The sequence below is a fragment of the Ruditapes philippinarum genome, unplaced genomic scaffold, assembly GCF_026571515.1.
Source record: "Ruditapes philippinarum isolate M1 unplaced genomic scaffold, ASM2657151v2 ctg5565_1_1_1_1, whole genome shotgun sequence".
Classification (NCBI taxonomy): Eukaryota; Metazoa; Mollusca; class Bivalvia; order Venerida; family Veneridae; genus Ruditapes; species Ruditapes philippinarum.
The window spans coordinates 35,974-57,270 of NW_026864776.1; the positions used below are offsets into that span (position 1 = coordinate 35,974).

Below are 21,297 nucleotides of genomic sequence, written 5' to 3' on the forward strand. Positions count from 1 at the left end.
CGCGGAACGTCACTTTATGCACGGCGCTATAAATGGCGTTATCATTATTAAGAAACAGTAATTAATATGTTAAATATCTATATGAAATACAGTCTCTCAGTCATGTATCACCTTTCATTTGAAATTTAGATTAATGCCTTTCGATGGTGTATAGTGTAACAATTGTACGATTTGTAAGTCCATTTTGAGTTCGAACTTTAGCACTTCGAATAAGTCCATCTTTTCCTGGCACGAGTTCTTCAACCACAGCAAGTTTCTATAATAAACGGGGAACATCGTCGTGGACCAATACAACGTCTCAGACGGATATCGTCTGGTCATTTTTGCCAGTAGTCTGATGACGTTCTCGTAAAGCGGTCAGGTATTCATGACGCCATCTATCCCGGAAGTGGTTGATTAACTTCGTTTGTATCGTAACCTGTTTGATAACTGAAAAACGGTCACTTTGCGTAGGGAATGTACATGTAAGGACATCTTCATCAGGGAGTTTGATTATTCGTCTGTCATAAAGTAAGTGTGATGGTGTAAGTACTTCTGGTTCATCTAAATTACCAGAACACAAATATGTCAACGGCCTAGCGTAAATCATTGCCTCGATTTCTGTGATAACAGTCTGTAAAGTTTCGTAGGTTACATATGAATGGCCTAGCACTATCTTTGTTGTTGTTTTCGTCAGGCCTATGAGACGTTCCGACATTCCACCAAACCAAGGCGCGCGTTTCGGTATCATCTTCCACTCAATTCCCCTGTTGTTGAGTTCTTCTCTAACTGTGAGTGAGTGAAACAAATCTCTTAGTTGTTTTGAGGCTGATATGAAGGAGTTTGCCTTGTTTGACATCATGACGTAAGGGACAGATTTTCGCAATGGAGCAAACAAGAAAAATCTGGAAACAAAGTGATCCCTCGGAAGCATTAATCTCAACAAAATTACAACAGAATTGCAGACTCGGTTTGATTGAGTCTGTACATTAGGGATAATGATAACGTGCACGTCCTCTAGCACCGGCTTGAGCGGTACTCAATTCTCAACACTTAATAGTGCTGGCATCAATGATCCCGAAGGACCAGAAAAATATAACAACACTGAAGTGAAGTACGGGGCAACTTTTTACAGCTGACACACAGCACTTGACACCTGCTGTTGTGAAGTATAAAAATCTGGAAACAAAGTGATCCCTCAGAAGCATTTATCACAACAAAATTACAAGAGAATTGCAGACTCGATTTGATTGAGTCTGTACATGAGGGATACTGAAAAAGTGCAACATCCCTCACACCCCCTAGCACCGGCTTGAGCGGTACTCAATTCTCAACACTTAATAGTGTTGGCATCAATGATCCCGAAGGACCAGAAAAATATAACAACACTGAAGTGAAGCCCGAGTTTCAGCCATTACCAGAGTAGATTGGTTGTCTCTACAGATGTAAGCCGTAGCACCATACGATACCAAACTAGCGTCGCAGAATATGTGAATGCACTAGATGTGTCTGATGTATTTTCGAAGTAGTATTTCTAGGAAACGTGTTTGTCACGGAATTCAAGTCTGTAAATAAACGATGCAATTGATATAGTGACACTATTTTTCTCGAATATTGTCAGGTAATGGCATATCCCATTCAATCTTTTGTTGCCATAACTCCTGTATTTTTTATCTGATGGAATCATAGATTCGAGATGTTTGCTGCAATATTTCTTTCTTTGTTACAAGTTGGGTATTTGGTATGTTTCTGACCGGATACAGTAAACGTCATACTTTTGTCCCATTTCATTTCAAGTACCATAGGAGTTTGAGCGTTATCTAATACCGACTCGCTGATTGCCTGTATTCTAAGCCTTTTACTGTTTGGACTCCAGGACCTATAGGTAAAATTAGCTCACGTGACTCGCTATAGAATTGTATTAGTTCTTCTTCCTGTTGGAAGCTTGATATCACATTGTCAACGTATAGATCTTTACGTAAGTATTCGCTAGAAATGTCGTTGTTAAGTTCAAGATGCTTAAGTATAGTTGCGCAGAGAATAAAAGAGGACGATGTAGCCCCAAAAAGGACTGCTCGGAATCTATATGTTGTCAATTCGCTGTTGGGGTTACTAGGATCACTGAGCCGTAGAAATCGCGTCACATCTCGGTCGTTTTCGTCAAGAATAATGTTGAGGAAAGCTTTCTCAATATCGGTTGCTAAGGCGTATTTATTCACTCGAAAAAGAATAAGAATTCCAGTAAAATCATTCAGTTCTGGTGGTGTCGACATAAATTAATCGTTCAGACTAGGCTGGTCACCTGACTTACAACTGCAGTCATACACGATGCGGATAGGTGTCGTGTTCGATTCCTTCTTTACATAATGATGTGGTATATAATGTACAGGGTTTGATGTGGTAACATTTGTATCAATTTTTTCAATACAAGAGCGATCAGTAATCACATGTGTCGTCTCATGATGGCCAATTTCATGTTGGGACAAGTTTTGAGACATACGGACAAGACAGACGGAACTAGTGCACAACTAGACTTGGTACTGATCATTCCTGTAAAGTTTGAATAAAATTGCACCAGTGTTTTTTAGGAGTAGTCTGGACAAGCTTTGTGTATCTGGCAACACACAGAAAAAAAAACCTTTTTATCAAAGGGCCAAAAATCATTCAACCGCAAAACCCGTGCAATATGCGCAAGGACTTGAGCTACAGATCAATCCTGTAAATTTTATTGAAATTGCATTAGTGGTATAAGAGAAGAAGTCCGGACAAACTTTAAAAATAAAAAATATTGAAGGGCCATAACTCTGACAAAAATCATTGAACCGTAAAATGCTGACAATATGCACAACTAGACTTGGTACTGATCATTCCTGTAAAGTTTGGATGAAATAGCACTAGTAGTTTATGAGGAGTAGTCCGGACAAGCTTTTGTGTATCTGGCACCACACAGAAAAAAACACCTTTTTAACAAAGGGCCATAACTCGGCCAAAATCATTCAACCGGAAAACCCGTGCAATATGCGCAAGGACTTGAGCTACAGATCAATCCTGTAAAGTTTCATTGAAATTGCATCAGTGGTATAAGAGAAGTAGTCCGGACAAACTTTAAAAATAAAAATTATTAAAGGGCCATAACTCTGACAAAAATCATTGAACCGGAAAATGCTGACAATATGCACAACTAGACTTGGTACTGATCATTCCTGTAAAGTGTGGATGAAATTGCACCAGTAGTTTATGAGGAGTAGTCCGGACAAGTTTTGTGACGGACGAACAGACGGACAGACAGACAGACAGACGACGGAGAAGTGATCCCTATATGTCGCCACTGTCGCCACTATTCCGTAGAGGCGACACAAAAACCGCGTTTCAACTGATCGTCTATGATTTGTCTATAGTTTTAAAGTAAATCCGGTGGTACTGAAAATCGTTCAATTGTGTTTTCGGCACGCTTTCTGCAAAAATTTCGTTATTTGTAGGAAGTACGCAATGAGCTCCATTCCAGCGCGCTTTTGCAACATAACGACCATCTTTGTACGTGATATAGTTTTCTTTATATGCGTTAAGTATACCGGACGTAGATTTCTCAGAATCATTTTCTTATATCCCCATAGATTCTAACACAGAATCTCTCAAGATCTGTGACATTAGGTGGCGCAGTTATAACATTAAACATATAGCTAACAGACGACGCATTTTTAACTTCGGGGAGAGGTCCTGACAATGAATAACCGAGCTTTGATTTCACTGCCGTAGGTTCGTTACCCCTAACGACCTTATTCTGCACTATCTGCCAGAAATAGTCGGCTTCGACCAAGAGTGATATCTCGAAATCGTCGTCAATGGCGGTAATAGGATGGGCAAGTTTGAGACCTTCATTATATTTCAGGCAATTCACATTGCTCTGTAAGTTAGGCAATGGTACAGCAATGGTTGGTACAATCAGTTCGTCAAGTGGTATAATTTTACTATGTTCGACGTGTAGAAACACTCTGTCTGTGGGTATATGACGACACTGTCCTGATTTGTTACAAAAGATGCAATTGATATAGTGTCCGAACTGGTCGGTTTTAATTTCAGTTTCTCAGCAAGCCTTTCCGTAATAAATTACCTTTGAGCACTTTCGTCAAATAATATGTTTGTATTAGTTATCGTATGGTTTTGGGAACTTACTTCAGCGACTGCAGTCTTGAGAAGAATGTTCGATCTTTGATACGTAGTTGAATGAAGAATGGCAGTTCCTGCATTTCCTGTTTGACCGGAAGTAGGGTTTGTGAATGATGCTGCATGCGGTTTCAAACTAAAAGATAACAAACTAACTGGTGACAAATTCTTGAATGGTTCGTTCGCTGGCATTTCATGCAACGGAAATATGAACAACACTCTGAAACTATGTGCTTTCCAAGGCAATCATAACAGAGACGATTATATTTTATGATAGTTTTTCTTCACGTATTTTAACCTATTCACAATCAAGCGAATTGAAGTCACCTTCACAGAACAAACACAATTTCGTACCTTTATAATTATCACGTTTGTGCGAAAATTGCTTAGCTGGGTATTTTTTATTTCCTGTTCCGGTGAATAATGATGCCGTCGGCATGTTTGGTTTACTAGTTTCGTTAGCTTTTCTCATTTCTTGAATGTCTATTTCTGTGGCGAAAGCAGTTCTCAAATATTGTATGTGCCATCGTACATTTACTTGATCTCGAGCTAAATGTCGTCGTTCTTCGGAGGGAAGGTTTTTTCCATGATTATGGGTACCAATAAATCATCATAGGAACCTTGAAATAAAGTGAAACAGAATCTCTAAAGAAAGCCCAACACAGCAAAATAGAAACTGTTCCAAGATCGGTTAATTAAGCCTGTTCATAGACGGTACTGAAAAGTGCAAGTTATCGTCAACAGCCCCTAGCACCAGCTTAAGCAGAATTCAACATTTAACACGGAAATGGTAAAATTTTGATTTAGAAACATCCGCAGATACGTTCAAACGGCAGTTATCATGGAACCTCCACTGTGACACAGTAGCGCCTTTCCATGAAAAACGGCATATGGTCCCCAAGTAAAATAATACATGTGCCCTAAACGAGAAAACAATGGGCGGAAATAAATTAAATGGAATTTTGAAAGGAGATCTGAGGTTTTGAAGCCTGCATATCACAGATATGACAAACTTAAAAAGCAGGCAACATATCCCAAGGGTGATTATACAGTATTCAAGTAGAAATACTGGAACCACCAAAGTTGAAAAAGGCAAAATAGCAAAAACTAAAAATACCATATAACATGCATACACAACAATAAGGTCGTGCTGAACGCCCTTCAAGGATCGGAAATGTACATCTTAATAAATAAATGTACGTAGAGACTTTTTACCACACGACACAAATGACACTGACGTGAATATAACAGAGAAGTTATAATAAAACAGAATCTCTAAAGAAAGCCCAACACGGCAAAAATTGAAAATGTTGCAGGCTCGGTTTGATTGAGCCTGTTCATGGACGGTACTTTTGAAAGGAGAGCTGAGGTTATGAAGCCTGCATATCACAGTCAAGATGTCAAAAGACAAATTTGAAAAGCAGGCAACATATCCGAAGGGTGATTATACAGTATTCAAGGAGGAATACTGGAACCACCCAAGTTCATTGAACGCCGCCTTTCCTTGATGACCAAAGTTGAAAAAGGCCAAATAGCAGAACCTAAAAATACCATATAACATGCATACACAACAATTAGGTCGTGCTGAACGATCTTCAAGGATCGGAAATGTAACATCTTTGATTAAATGTACGTAGACACTTTTTTACAGCCGCCACACGACACAAATAACACTGATGTGAACATAAAATAGAGAAAAACAGAATCACTTAAAATCAAGTAAAATAATGCATGTGCCCTAACCGAGAAAACAATGGGCGGAAATAAATAAAATGGAATTTTGAAAGATATCTGAGGAAATGAAGCCTGCATATCCCAGATAAGACGTCAAAATACAAATTTAGAAAACAGGCAACATATCCTAATGGTGATTATACAGCATTCAAGTAGGAATACTGGATCCATCAAAGTTAAAAAAAGGCCAAAAAGCAAAAACAAAAAATATCAAATAACATGCAACCACAACAATAAGGTCGTGCTGAACGATCTTCAAGAATCGCAAATGTAACATCTTTTATTAAATGCACGGGGAGACTTTTTACAGTCGCCGCACAGCACAAATAACACTGATATGACCATAAAAAAAGAAAAACAGACTCCCTAAAGAAAGCCCAACACGGCAAAATTGAAAATGTTGCAGGCTCGGTTTGATTGAGCCTGTTCATGGACGGTATTGGAAAGTGAAAGTTACCGTCCACGCCCCCTAGCACCAGCTTTAGCATAATTCAACATTAAACACGAAAATGATTAAATTTGGATTTAGAAACATCCGCAAATGTGTTCATACGGCGGTTATCGTGGAACCTTCAAAGTGACACAGTAGTGCCATTCCATTAAAGGCGGCGTATAATCCCTAAGTAAAACAATGCATGTGCCATAACCGAGAAAACAATGGGCGGAACTAAATTAAATGGAATTTTGAAAGGGGATCTGAGGTTATGAAGCCTGAATATTACAGATAAGACGTCAAAGGACAAACCTAAAAGCAGGCAACATATCCTTAAGGTGATTATACGGTATTAAAGTAGGAATACTGGAACCACCAAAGTTGAATAAGGCCAAATAGCCAAAACTAAAAATACCATATCACATGCATACATAACAATTAGGTCGTGCTGAACGATGGTCGTGAGTTGAAATGTAACATCTCACCTAAAGATTCTACAAATCAAATGTAGTTTTCCATTTTGTCGTAAAAACATGCGTAGACTCGTTACACTGTTGTCTGGATTTGGCAAATCTAAAAACGACTGCATATAACCATTATTTTATGAGACTGTCCGAATATTTCTTGTAACAAATCTATTGCATTCTGTTTATTTCCGTTAGTCAATGGAAAACCTGCTATGGCGGAATATGCAGTGTCTTGTAGTAAGGAGCATAAATAGTTGAATTTTTGTACATCAGACAGTGTTTAATTCAAATGCACAGCAGCTTCATACGAGTCCCAAAATGATTGTCATATTTCAACATCTCAATCAAACGTAGGTAAACTCAGTTCAGGTAGTCTGTTAAAAATGAATTATCCGACGACATCCTTTGGTTATTTTTAGTAAAGTTCTCACTTGATGAAGTTCTAGCACTACCGTTTATGTCCTGTAAATTACGGATCACGCTGCCGCTGCCAGTGTTATTAGATTTGGTAATATCTTCCTTCAATTTTCGTTGTTTCAATCGTAAATCAATAGCATATTCGTCACTCCCTACCAATTCTGTTTCAAAGTCGTCAGTATCTGTATGATTAACAATCATATCGTTGAGTTTCTTGATAATCTCGGCTTTTTCTTCCATGATTTCCAGCAGGGCTGTCTTCTTCGAAAGTGACAACTCGTCGTCGCTGGCTCTCTCTTGTAGAAAGAAGCTTTCTTGTAGAAAAGAAGCTTTTGTAAATTCATTGTGATTGTAGACTTTGTCACGGCACCAACAATGTGGGGGTGTTTAATAACTAGACAAAATGAGTCGTAGTTCCAGATTCGACCTTTACTGATCAACAATCATATATAGTGTCAACAACAAAAACCATGTTAAGTCAAAAGTGACGATTACGTAAGCGCGGAACGTCACGTTATGTAAGGCGCTATAAACGACGTTATCGATTCCCGACAAGGATCCTTCAGCGTCTATCCATGCATTATTAAAGGCATGAGCTGAGTAAAACCATTAGCACTCTCTTAGCTATCTGGAGAGCTTACTCGTATAAAATAATCTAAATCCATGTGTAATTTAACATCATAGCCGGAAAGGGCAAGTGGTTTGAAGTCATGGACTTTTACGATATCTGAGACCTCAAAATTCTTCTTACATATACACTTAAATGTTTTCAAAAATAAAAAAGCCTTAACTGACTACAAAAAAAATCAAAGAAAAAATATCATTTTCTTAAATAGCCATATCTGTGTTTAATTCCACTATTTTGTTTTAATAGAACAGACTTTTATATATATAATTGTAACATTTTTAAAGAATAGAAAATACTTGCATAATTTGTTAAAAACAAATGATTAATCATTGCATATATTAATCAAAATAGCCGTTCGTTGATCTTTGTTTCGGAAACTGCAAAACTAAAAAGGGTATGATTTGCAATAACTGAACCGAACATATGAAATATATAAAGAATGTGTATGACTAAAGTGTAAGAGAAAGACGGTTAATATTATTCTTCATGTCATTGCTTTTGTAGTTTTGTCTACAAATAATATTATATAGTATTAATTATTTCTATTCATCTTTATCATTAACAGAATTTAAGAAATTAAAATTGTTCTTTAGAGTGTTCTTTACCCTGTAAATATTCGTCGCCTAGCTTTTCGTACTAAATGGTTGACTTATTATGCTTGACATAATATTATTCCGAAAATGTTACCCAGTGATAAGGCATTTATTCATTACTGTGATTAATGAAATGAATGTTTAGCAATATATCAATAAATAGCTTCTGTCATTCGTAAGTTATTTTATTATAAGACCTAAACGAATGCAATGTCAACAATGGAGGATGTAGTCAACAATGCAACAACAACGTTGGATCTTTCTCGTGTAGCTGTAGAGCAGGATACACACTTGGTACTGACGGACGATCATGCAACGGTAAGTCCTACAGAACAGACTATGTTTCTTTAAAGACGTTTTTTTTGAATTTGCAAAATGAATTATAATCTTGGCATCCGCTTGCCAGGCAACTCGACTTTATGAGATAATCTACGTACGTATTCCAGGTCATTAGTTTAAACAAACTTATTATCACATAGTTTTAAAGAGCTTATCCCAAATTTAAGTTATATATAAATGCCTTACAGTATATATAGTATATTCCATTTCACATAGTAAAAAAGTGAGAAGTTATGAAAATTGAATGATTATAAACACGTAAATGTAACCAAACCAGCTTTTTAATATTTAATGGTGATTGTAAGTTTTGAAATGTTTTAGATGTGGATGAATGCGTGCTCGGAACAGCAGCTTGTTCTCAGAAATGTGCAAACACTGAAGGTTCCTTTACATGCTCATGTAATACTGGATACACTTTAGGTGTTGACAGACGTTCGTGTGAAGGTATAATTTTTCTACAATAAAAAGGCTTACAGCAAATTTGAGCGAACGCCTTTGTTTGATTAAAATAGTAATAAAAATAAATGTAATAGCAAATATAACAAATATCAAAAGCAGTTTAAAACAGTTAATATATTTCAATTTCTTTTTATATAATCTATACGATAGAAATGTAATACACACTATGATGACACATGTTTTATTCTTCAAGTAAAATAATTATTTTGTATGATCTATATTCATAAAGGAATCAAATTATGACAATGATTAATAATCAATTCTATATTATTTTAATTCATGACTAGATGTCGACGAGTGTGTTGATGGAACAGCCAAATGCGTTGGTTACTGCAACAACACCCCTGGATCTTACACATGTTACTGCGACCCTGGTTATATACCTGACAATACCGGCTATTTCTGCAAAGGTTGTTTCCGTCTTCTTTCTATCTATTTGTGCTTGTATCCAAGTCTATAGCTCTTTTGCATGTATCCATGTTCATCGCTTTATATTATTTCTAATCACTATGTGAAATGGAAACTTTAATGCTAAATTAAATTCAGGTCATAACAAATGAAGAGAGGTTATTTTCGCATAACATTTTGTCTATTTTTTCTCTCCGTTCGACTTTGTGATTCACTGACACGGTATTGATGCAGTCTTCTAGCTTTCCGGAAGCTCTTGCTTGAATTTTATCAGGGAAAGTGTGGAACACCTACTGATTATACATTTGTTTGTTATTTCACTCTGTACGTGCTTGTTGAATTCTTATCATAGTAGTAATGATCCACTGCACTACGCTAGACCACAAAAAGATTTATTTTGTCTAAATATACATTAAATCATCAAGATGGTGGTCTAAATTGATCGTGTCGGGTGCTGCGTTCTGTGAACTTTGCTTTGCGTTGCTGATATTTATTCTCATTCTTTTAAAAAAAACTTATGTTTATCCGTATAATCAAGACGTGAATGAGTGTGACACTGGAAACGGCGGATGTGCTCAAACATGTATCAATGAGCCAGGTTCACACAGGTGTGAATGTCGAAACGGATACAAAGCTGTGTTTTCAAGTACAGATAGCGAAGTGTGTGAAGGTAAGATAAACGTTTATAAATGTGCAAAGATAAGTTACTAGATTTATTGATGAATATATAGAATGAAAAAACTAACTTCATGCCTGATGTGTTTTCCAATACACTATATTACAGTCATAAAATAATATTTGTTACATCACTATGCTTTGGTAAATCCTACCATTATATAAACTTAATACACGGATGCCGTCAATTTATGCAGAAATCTCTATTTTTTAAAGAAAATAAGTTTGCGAAATTATGAATTTGTCATAAATTCTTGCTATGTTATATGGCCTGTTAAAACAGTGGTTTGTATTATATTGTACGCCTAGCGGATCTGGCGCGGGTTTTATATGCAAGCAATCGTTAAAATATGATAAACGAAGCAGCCATAAGTCTTTATTACTATTAATATACATCTAAGTTAATTTTCAAAATGCTTAAACTTGTTGACTGATTTATGTGCTTATTACATACGATTATTCTATGCAACTTTGTATTATGTTCCATGTTTGTAAGTTATATTAAGTTAATGATGAATACATTCATACCATTGGAAATATATACTGTCTATTGGACTTGTGTGTATGTGCGTGCGTGTGTGTATGTGTTATGTTGTAGGTGTGTACTATGAAATGATGAAACACACTTTTTATTCATATAGATATAGATGAATGCATTGAATCAAGTGCATTATGCTCTCAAATTTGTGACAACACAGTTGGGTCCTTTAAGTGTAGTTGTTATAGTGGTTTCAACCTTAACACAGATGGTTTTTCTTGTATAGGTTAGTATGCATTTATAAAATAATATACGCTTTTAATAAACAGAGATAAACACCTCACTTGATCTAACTACATGTCCTTGATTTACATTTGTGTTATAGCAAACAAAATATGTTTGTGGAACATTTCACTACCATTTTTCGGTCACATACAGTTTAAAATTAATTTCGTATAGTAGTGAACGGTAAAATAAGAGTATATAGATAGTGTTGATAAAAATCAAATTAGAATTTCCTTTTTGTTACCAGGTGAATATATGATCGTTATATTTTTCTAGCATGAACATTTCCACTGAAACCTAACTAGTGAAAAATTTTAGCTTCTAAGTGTTCATGATTGTGTCGAGACAGCTTCAAGCATCTGAACAGGCTAAAATGTAACTGAACTTAAATCAAAGTGTGTATAAATTAAATCTCCAGGACACATAAATAAACCGAGAGAGGAAACAAAGACGAAAAGGAAATGGGCGCAGCTGTCAATATATATCAACTTCATATGGACATTAAATAAAAATGTAATTGTATATAATGATTCAAAAGGTTATAACTGTAAGTATTTTCTGACATTTTCTTAAACAAATGTGGTCAATACAAAAAGAGCTCAAAAATATTCAATTAAATTACAGACGTTGATGACTGTGAAGGCGTTGTATGCATGAACAAAGGTACATGCGTTGATGGGTTGAACAAATACACGTGTACGTGTGAAACAGGTTTCCACGGCAAACACTGCGAAACAGGTGAGTAAACTCCTATTAAGACACAGTTTATCAGTGCGTTATGATGACTGACTGGCCAAGATACTCTACATTCCACAGATCTAACAGCGTCAACATTTTCTGGTCCTTTAATAATATTATTGCAAATACTCTGGTATTCTCATATTCATTTAAACTCCGTTTTACTATGGTCACAGCAACGTTTTTGTCACCAAAATAACATTTCGTTGTTCATTTATTAACTCAATTTATCGGTAAAGAACTTTCTAGTCAATAAGAATATCATAATTATATAACTCATCACGTCAACAGTTAAAATGTTGCAGTCTCCAACGACTGATGTCATCTTGTCAAGGTTGGCTTTTAACATATCTAGCTAAATTAGACGTTTATCAAAATAACATTGCTATGATATATACCTGAAGATTAATGTTCAATCCGATAAGATCGCTGAGTTACATGTGACAGTGTACATTTAAAGCAGTGATAACCGGCGTGTCGAATTCATCATTATAAGATTGGTTTTTCAAAAATGATGTCGAATGAACACTGCATTACTTTGAAATTTAAAAAAGCGAATACACTGTCTTTAAAATCATTCTGATGGTTGTAATAAACATAAAAATCCAACGAATTTTATACGATTAAACTGCTATAAGTATCAATTACATTTAATTATTAACAAAATCAGTACATCTTTATATTTTGTTTCCATTATCAACGCATTCCCAGCCAACATTCTTTATCGGCCCGACATCAAACCGACATGGTTTTCTATGACGGTCCGATGTCGGCTTTAACCTCGGCTGCAAATAGGAATGATGTTGGCCCGACATCGGCAGCACAATATCGGGCCGATATCTTAACGATATAGGCCCGATATTTCTTGCCGACATCGGGCCTACATCAAAACAATAGCGGTGCGATGTCAGCCAACAGTAGAAAGATATCGGTCCTATATCGACCAGGTATCATCCTTATGCTAGCATGTTGATGACATCTAGCAGCAAGCATTTGGCATAACCTGCAAAAACACAAAATAAAAGATAATTATTTTACAAAATAAGATAATAAAGACATATATATTTTAACTTAAATGTGCAAATGACATGCATGTCGCGAAATCATGTGACAAATATTTTCAAACATAATTTTACATCTAAAAAAGAGACAAACAGATAAATTGTGTTTTTCCAATAATTTTAAGTGTAAAAATCAAATTATTAACAGCGTTTACAGATTTGTTGAATCATCATTACATTAATAAAAAAACATGCTTTTCATCACCTTCCTTTGTTAGCTCTTAATCTGTTAATTGTAGGACTGCAGTGAATATTTACAAGCTTTTCATTTAAATTATAATAAAAGAGTGATTTTTATGTAGTCAAAACATAAATATTGAATTTAATAACAAACCACATATCATTTCCAAACTTAACTATGATTATTTTAGAAATTCATATCAAATGTACAATTATTTGCTGCATGATTTACAATTCAACAGAAAACGCAATATCGTACCAATGTCAATGCGATATACAAAATAGTTGCATTGATAGGTCATGTAGGCCCGATGCAGACCCGATGTATATTTTTTGATGTAACACGAAATGTGGTTAATGTGGTTCTAGTAATTGAAATCATACACAGGTATATATTTATTCACATTGTTAAGTAAACAATACCATTGCAATTAGAATTTTTCAAAATACTCAATATTTATAATACTCAATAATACGCACTGAAGCGGTCCGACGTCGCCCAATAGTCAGCATATTTTGCCGACATGCCGACATTAATCCTATATCGGCCCGATATGATCTTGCTGGCTGGGTTAAATACACTGATCAGAAGGTTCTCAGTTTTGAAATGGTTTATATATTTTTAAATGAGTTTACTTCAATCGGCAGCACAGGCTTTGCTCATTAAAAACTTGATACAGATCCTATAAAGAACTGTAAATTTTAATATATATTGGTTAACTTTTAGATATTAATGAGTGCGAATTCGCAAATGGGGGTTGTCAAGAGGTATGTACAAACTCAGAAGGTTCGTTTTACTGCAGTTGTATAGGAAATCGAGAGCTAAGGGAAGATGGTTTCTCGTGTTTTGTAGGTAAGCAGATAGATCATAAGCATTGCTCAAGATTTAGAATATGAATATTATACAGCATGAGTTGTGTTGTCAAAATTTTGGCAATAATCATTAGCAGGCAAAAACTTTGAAGACGTGTATATAAGAACTACAACATTATATCGTCTGGTGTTATGGACAAAGTGATGATGATCTATTTGAATAAGCTGAAAAATGTGAAACTAAGATTGTTGTTAACAAAGTAAGGAAAATTGGAATTTAGTAAATTTGATATCACTTACTTTTTTAGAAACTTATTAAGACTAATAGGATATTCGATATGCTGGTTATATACATGAAACTTAAAACTATCTAGCGTTTGATGTTTAACTTTAGGGGAAGTAGAAGAGCAGACTGTGTTTGAACGACTCGAAATTCCTCGACAGCTCCTGCCGAAAGCGTGTTTCACTGTAACGCTTGCCCAATGCGTAGATGGAAATGCCATTACAATTTATTTAAGCTCTACAGCGCACTGGTATAAACTGCATGTAGATCAAAACCTGCTGTTTACACATGGTGTTGTTTTTGCTAACGTAAACAATTTCTCTGTACCAATATCACTAAAGGGACTTGAGGTGATTGTAAGAAATGGCGAGTTTACGTTAAATTATGGGTCGCTGCACGAATTTACTGAAGGAGCAATAATGGAAAGTGGAAAAACAGACGATGGTTGTGCAGCGTTTGATCTTGTTGAAAGTGATATATTCGATTTCATAAGTATGGACTCCTTTATGAAGACTTTATTATTTTCGCTCTTTCCTGCAATGCCTTCCTGGCTAAGATTTGAAAAATCAAGAAGTGAAGTTTTGTCTATTCAAGATACAAAAAGTACTCTTGTTTATGGGAGAGACATGGATGATGTTTCGTGGTGTGACGGTGCACCAGTTATATCAAATCATTTATACACGGTATTTAGGTTTAGTACAGGATTTAAGCTCAATATATTAGGGGATGTGATAGACATACCAAAACCATTAAGTTCGAGACGATTTTGCTTGATTGTCGACCTTTGCCAACATAATGGCGGGACAGTGTTTTTGATGATACCAGATGGTTCCCGAGATATGTTTGTAGACATCAGCATGTTCCAAGTGCTTAAAAATAGACAAAACTTGCACATTCGTCCGAGAGGAATTGGAATTTCATTTTTGAAAGGAATAAATGCAAATTACCAGACATTATCTGAACAACTCTGGAACGGGGACACAATGTTTACACCGTATGCTTAACTCCATTTATCTTAATTATAAGAGATGTCGCATTTTCTTTTGATTGTAGTTGAGTATCATTTTAAGAAGAAATAATGTAAAAGGAGATAAACAGGATCTACCTAGTCGATATAAAATCCCATGCGAGTTACTACTGTTTTGTCTCTTTCAGACAAAAAGTAATTGCGTTGGCCGTCCTATAGTTCGCTCAAAATTATGTACGGATCTTATATATGTCGTTTTATCATTGCTTATCATTCTTTTCTTTCACAAATATTTACTAGCATGCAACTTGTAAGGTGGTAGAGTAATATTCGTAGCACAAAGGTCAGGAATCTTATGGTTGTATGTAGTAATTAATTTTGATATTTTAATCATTTTAGTGTTAATTTCTTGGCGCATTTACGACCCCTTTGAAATGTCATACAGATTATATTGTCTTGGACATATCAAACACATCTTGCAATTTGTTTGCTGATATATTGGTATCAGCAAATCAATCATTTAAATGCATCATTTCTGTGTTAGCCTTTTATCGACTTGATTGTCAATGTATATCTAGTCTATTTTCTAGTTTGCGTTGTTTAAACTGTTCTTTAATTTAATGTTTTTACAATGAAGAATTCAGCCTAATGTGAATGTCTGGATAGGTGGTGATATCAGCAAATATGACAATCTTTTTACAGTGGAAGGAAACGCTGATATATATTTTGGTGTTCCAAGCACTCAAACAGTAAGTGTTATTTTCAGTTTTTCATTTTATTTAGATTTTAAGTTTGCGACCCAAACCTAGTTACTCTGTTTATGCACTCTGTTAATATGTTTTGTCATTCGAATCATTTCAAATTTGTACGTGCCATCACAATCATTGAACCTCATTTTCATTTCTAAAATCATATCAATATCATGGTTACACAAACACTTTATGTTTAGCTATGTGTTGTCAAACAAACAGTACATCGATTCATATTAACAAAACTTGTACAAAATAAAAGAGATTATTTTCATTGGATGGAATTTACGTCGCATCGATACATATTAGTTCATATGTCAATCGGGAGAACGACGTTAGGTAACCTGTCGTGAATAATTTCAGACACGAACGGGCATCTGAGTTGAAACACCGACCGTACGTCAGCTAATTCAATATTTTCCTCACATGAAATAATCGAAAGTCCTTTTCGGCGGTGATGAGCAATTGATTACAAGTCAACGACCTTAACCACTCGACCACGGACGCCCCTAATATATGATTAACGTAAGTTATTGTGTAAAATGAACGACAGTAATTTATTACATCAAACTATACATTAATATATTCAATAATATTTCATCATTAATAAGATATAGAAAATGTAATTTTATATAATATTCAAATATTGTTTACGAAATCAAAGAGAATAAAGCTAATTATAAACATTTCTTAGCGTTATGTGTCAAACATTTCCGAATTAAGTAATAGTGTATATACCACAACGAATTCCTTAATGACTATTTCATACTTAATCAATAGGGTAAACATTGATTGTATTAGAAGTATATAATGCATCAAATCATATTGCAGAGCAAAAAAAAATTAGTCAAAGTCAAATTATCCTTTATGAAAAAAATACAAAACAAAAACAAAATACAAATAATTTCAAGTAACCATCGTTATTATTCGCGGTGGCATGTCGGTTATATTCGTTGTAAAAGTTGCATGATATTTTACATACCGGTATTGTGCAAAACATTGACGTAATTGTGTTTCCTATTCAAATGGTTATAATGAATAATCTTAATGTTTATAAAGTTAATTTATTTTTTGCACATAATTTGTTAATAAAACGAGTGGTCAATCATATGATAATTGTATAGTATAAGAGCTGTCCAAGCGCAAAATTATGTGCTTAGCCGCCGTGAGCACTTTTCATCAGATGCGGTTCCCATACCACAGGAATATCTTCATAAGTACACTAAACAAATGCTATAGTTGTTTTAGAAGATTTGGACACACAATATAAGATGTTGACTAACAAAATAATATAACGAAAGTCAAATACTAAGTTAAACGTTTTGGCGTATCGATCCCTTTAATTGTTTATATATTTGGATTTAATCTAAATGACTGTTTAAATTTGTAGATATTAACATCAATGTTTGTAGAAGAGTGGACAGGATTTATCGATATCCAACTATCTTTGTCACCTATTCTCCGATTTGATTTATTTGGCAAGGAACGTTCTTTGACCTTTCAATTGCTTAAATATACTGCAAATGCGTATATTTCTATCGGAGGTAAATTCTTCAAGTAGATGCATATCAGCAAAAATGTTCATAATGAATTTATTATAATTTACTTTGTGTCACGAACTGTCTTGTGTTTTATTTTAAATTTTATTCATTTTATTATTTAAATTGTAAAACAGATTTAAATGGATAAATGTACTATCTTTATTAAGTAAAAAATGAGTATTCCCCTGTAATGAAAATGTCATATAATTATGATAGTGTGTATCATTAATCTTTCTTTTTCTAAGGTTCAAGTCGTCAATGGTGTGGTGATGGTTCAAACCCAGAAGGATTGTTCCTCTCATTAATGGTTGAATCGAACCCATTTAAGGGAATACCTTTTCTTGAAGACTTTTCTCAAGTAAATCGTGTACATTTGTTCATGAACACAGATCCAAAAGATAATCCTTTAGAAGGAATACAGTTTAGTATAGCAAACGATATACTCGAACTTGACAATTTCTTAAACAAAACCACAGAAATACTTAACGAAGGATTGTTAAATACCGAACTCGCCGTTTCAAATACAATTGAAACAGTTGTTGTACAAATAAAAGATACTTTATATATAATTAAGACAAAAATACACGTACATTTAAATGATTTGTTTACTGGAGACTATAAAGAGCTGATCAAAGATATCAATGGTATCCACAAAAACCTAGAACATATAAGGTCAGCACTTATTGTTTTAAAAGATAGAACTGAATTTGTTATAAATGAATCGAAAGATCATTTTGTAAAACTACTAGATGATCATGTCAAAATGATAGAGGATAATGTCAGAAATATAACGAAAATATAACTGATACTATTGTATCTTCTGTTGGAAACTACACGGGCTTTGGATTGAAGTTCACCTCAGACTGGACTTTTTGGGGTTTAAAACTCGTTGGATTCGACTTTGAATTGATATATTCAAGAGGAGACCTTTTCTGATGTAGCCGTTTTGAAGCCGTTAAGAAATTATTGGATGGAGAAAATGCTGTGCGAGTTCTAGGAAGGGTTTCATCCGTAAACAAATTTGGAAAATTTCTTAAAGGTGAGACCGGAGGAGGTTTAGCCATTGCATTTTCGACAACTTCGTCAACTGCTCTCTTGCAGTTGCAGGCACATATAAAAATGCTAGGTATTCAAGTAACTGGAGATCTTTTTATCAGCATAAAAGGTCTATATTTCTATTTAGAGGGAAACATCTGGGATATTTTCTTAGCTCAAATAGATGTTGAAGCGGCAATTGGGAAAGAATGGGATGAACTGACATTTCATCTTCGTGGACGATTTGTTGCAAAAGCAAGGAAACGCCGTGATTACATCACGGAAACATCATTGGTACAACTCCGCTATCAGTATTATCATAGATATCGTCGACAGGTACAAACAGACAGGTCTTCTTTTCAAAGCAGTTACTTAGATGCATTGAAGAAAGTTATCCGGATGATATCGGATGAAGCTCAAAAACGATTGACTCAAGTGCAGAACGCGCTCATATCAGCACAAAAAGACTTGACTAAAGCACAAGATTGGTTAGACAAAACACAAAAAGACGTCGGCGCTGCAAATGTTGTATTTGACAATGCTGTAGAAAAACTTGAACAAACAAAGCAAAAACTTGAAAATGCAAAGGGGCCTCTGCATGAGGCAATACAGAAATTGGAAAAAGAACAGCGAGATATCAATAATTTGTGTACAATAAGGTCATGCACAAAAATTTGCATACCTGGAATTAAATGTAGAATTTGCTACAAGAAAGTATGGTTTGCAAAGATACCTTATCCATGCTGCAAATTCACAAGTTGTATGATAAGTTTTCCAGATCCAATTTGCGTCCTGGCAAATATAGCTTGCCGGATAATTCGAGCTGCAGCTTATATTGTACTAGAATTGGCAAAAGTATTTGTAAGGGTTGCGATGCTTGCATATGATGTTGCTATAGCAGCTGTTTCAGTTGCTCAGTTCGTAGTAGATAAATCTCGTGTTGTTTTGGTTGTGGCAGAAGGAATTTTAGAATTAGCAAAAATTGGCCTGGATGTAGCAAAAGGCGTTTTAGAGGCAGCAAAAATTGCTTTAGAAGCAGTCAAAATTGTCATCGGCGCTGCTGCTGAAGTTCTTCAATTCGTCATAGAATATGGTTTGAAAACTATTATAGATGTTAAAAACTGTGGATTTGATATAAAAATGTCAGCAAAAGATCTTCCTGTATTTGAAGTTTCATGTGAAGTAAATGCATTTAAGCTCGGCTGGTCCGAAATTAAGTTAAAAATAAATTTCAAAAACATATTGCAAAGTATTTGGCAGGCAGCACGGGCAACAATTAAAGCTATAATTGATACTTTTGGCGAAATATTTCCTGATCGTAAACGTAGAGATATAGAGTTTGATGCCTCATCAAGAATGCATGTCTTGCTTCGCAAAATTCGGGAATCGGATGATGTTAACAATACCTTAAATAACTTTGATGGAACGATGGATTTGAGTAAAAATATTAGTGGCTTTCGTGGATCAGAAGATAGTAATTCTGGGAGTAGAGTAGAATTATATAGGGAAAAATGTTTAACAATTACATTGATACAGAGCTTTATGCAGGACTCTTTCAATTCTTTGCATGAAGTTGTAAATGATTCGAAAGCTTACATCGGAGAAATTGACAATGTAAAGAGGCAGCTACAAGAGTTCAGCAGTGTAAAAGTACCTTCTGACAATATGACAAGTGACAGCGTCGGGATAAGTAGCGAATTTGCTACTGCTGATTATAACATGACAGCTAATGACATTGACAAAGCAATCAATGATACAAAAACGGCAGCTGCTGAAGATCCACTACTTATTGAAATTCAGTCGGCGGTAAGTGTTTCAAGTAAAAGCGTGGATGATGAAATGAAATCTGTTGAGACAATTGATTATCAAAATGCCTGGTTTACGTCGATGAAAAATATGACAAGGGATTATTTCAATGAATCCGAATGCGAAGACTTCCAGGACTGTATATTTTACGCTATTTCCAACTTGTACGTTCTTTATGAATCAGAAACTATTCCAAACATATCGAACATCCAACAGTCAATTCTTGTTCTTGAAAGTATACTGATTGAAACATTTCAGAACGAATCCTCTTCTATAATTGATACAGCGTCCGCATTTGAGTATGTTCTCTTTAACATTAACAGACTTGTCAGTATGAATTTATTTTGTTCAGAGGCTCCCACGTTTGTAAAACAGCTCAACAACCAGACTGTCTTATACGGGAGCGATGTTACATTATTCTGCATTGCTATAGGCGATCCGGAACCTGATTTTATTTGGCTGAAAAATGAAACGATTATCCCAGGAGAAAGTTCCAATATTCTGACCGTTTTAAACGTTACAGAAATTGATACCTACGACAAGTACAATTGTATTGCTGGGAATATAGTGACTAATATCACCTCTTCTGATGCTTATATAAATATTGTTCTACAAGGTAAATACATATTGCATTATTTATAGAAATCACAAATCTTGAAAATATAAAAGAATGGTAATATCATGACCACCCAATTTAGCACATTAATTCCAAATCTTATTTTCTCTATTTAATCGCAGAGCATACCGTGGTTGCAATGGTTATAACTGTATAATTTGTGTGTACAAACACAATAATATTGTATGTACTTTGACAATGTAATATTTCCCAATATGAGTTGCTACTATTACAATCTTTTTTTTCAAATTAATTATGTACCGTTTTATATTTTAAACAGTTTATTTTCTTTAACGAATCATACCATAATTTTGTGCTAATATTTTTACAATTGTGTAATGCAGATGTAAATGAATGTAAACATGGTGGACATAACTGTACACACTTGTGTAATAACACGATAGGGTCATACATTTGCTCCTGCTTTGAAGGATATTCTCTTGATAAAG

General features: G+C 34.8%; 2 protein-coding genes across 2 annotated transcripts in view; both read left to right on the top strand.

The window, feature by feature from the left end:
• The window catches only part of LOC132726759 (uncharacterized), a 34,804-nt gene extending 16,611 nt beyond the window's left edge, over positions 1–18,193 (top strand). Inside the window, exons 7-17 of the mRNA XM_060712115.1 lie at positions 8,611–8,733; positions 9,076–9,198; positions 9,501–9,623; positions 10,160–10,291; positions 10,938–11,060; positions 11,684–11,797; positions 13,766–13,891; positions 14,246–15,128; positions 15,739–15,850; positions 17,241–17,394; positions 17,637–18,193. Coding sequence (XP_060568098.1) covers positions 8,611–8,733; positions 9,076–9,198; positions 9,501–9,623; positions 10,160–10,291; positions 10,938–11,060; positions 11,684–11,797; positions 13,766–13,891; positions 14,246–15,128; positions 15,739–15,850; positions 17,241–17,394; positions 17,637–18,193 — 2,570 coding nt within the window. The remainder of the gene's footprint in view (positions 1–8,610; positions 8,734–9,075; positions 9,199–9,500; positions 9,624–10,159; positions 10,292–10,937; positions 11,061–11,683; positions 11,798–13,765; positions 13,892–14,245; positions 15,129–15,738; positions 15,851–17,240; positions 17,395–17,636) is intronic.
• A 303-nt stretch (positions 18,194–18,496) lies between these two features.
• On the top strand, positions 18,497–21,293 carry LOC132726758 (uncharacterized; the record flags this gene model as incomplete). Its single annotated transcript, XM_060712114.1, is given in 2 exon segments — positions 18,497–20,848; positions 21,193–21,293. Coding segments are annotated over 2 exon segments (2,439 nt in total), but the record flags the coding sequence as incomplete, so codon positions are not given.
• Between the last annotated feature and the right edge of the window lie 4 nt (positions 21,294–21,297).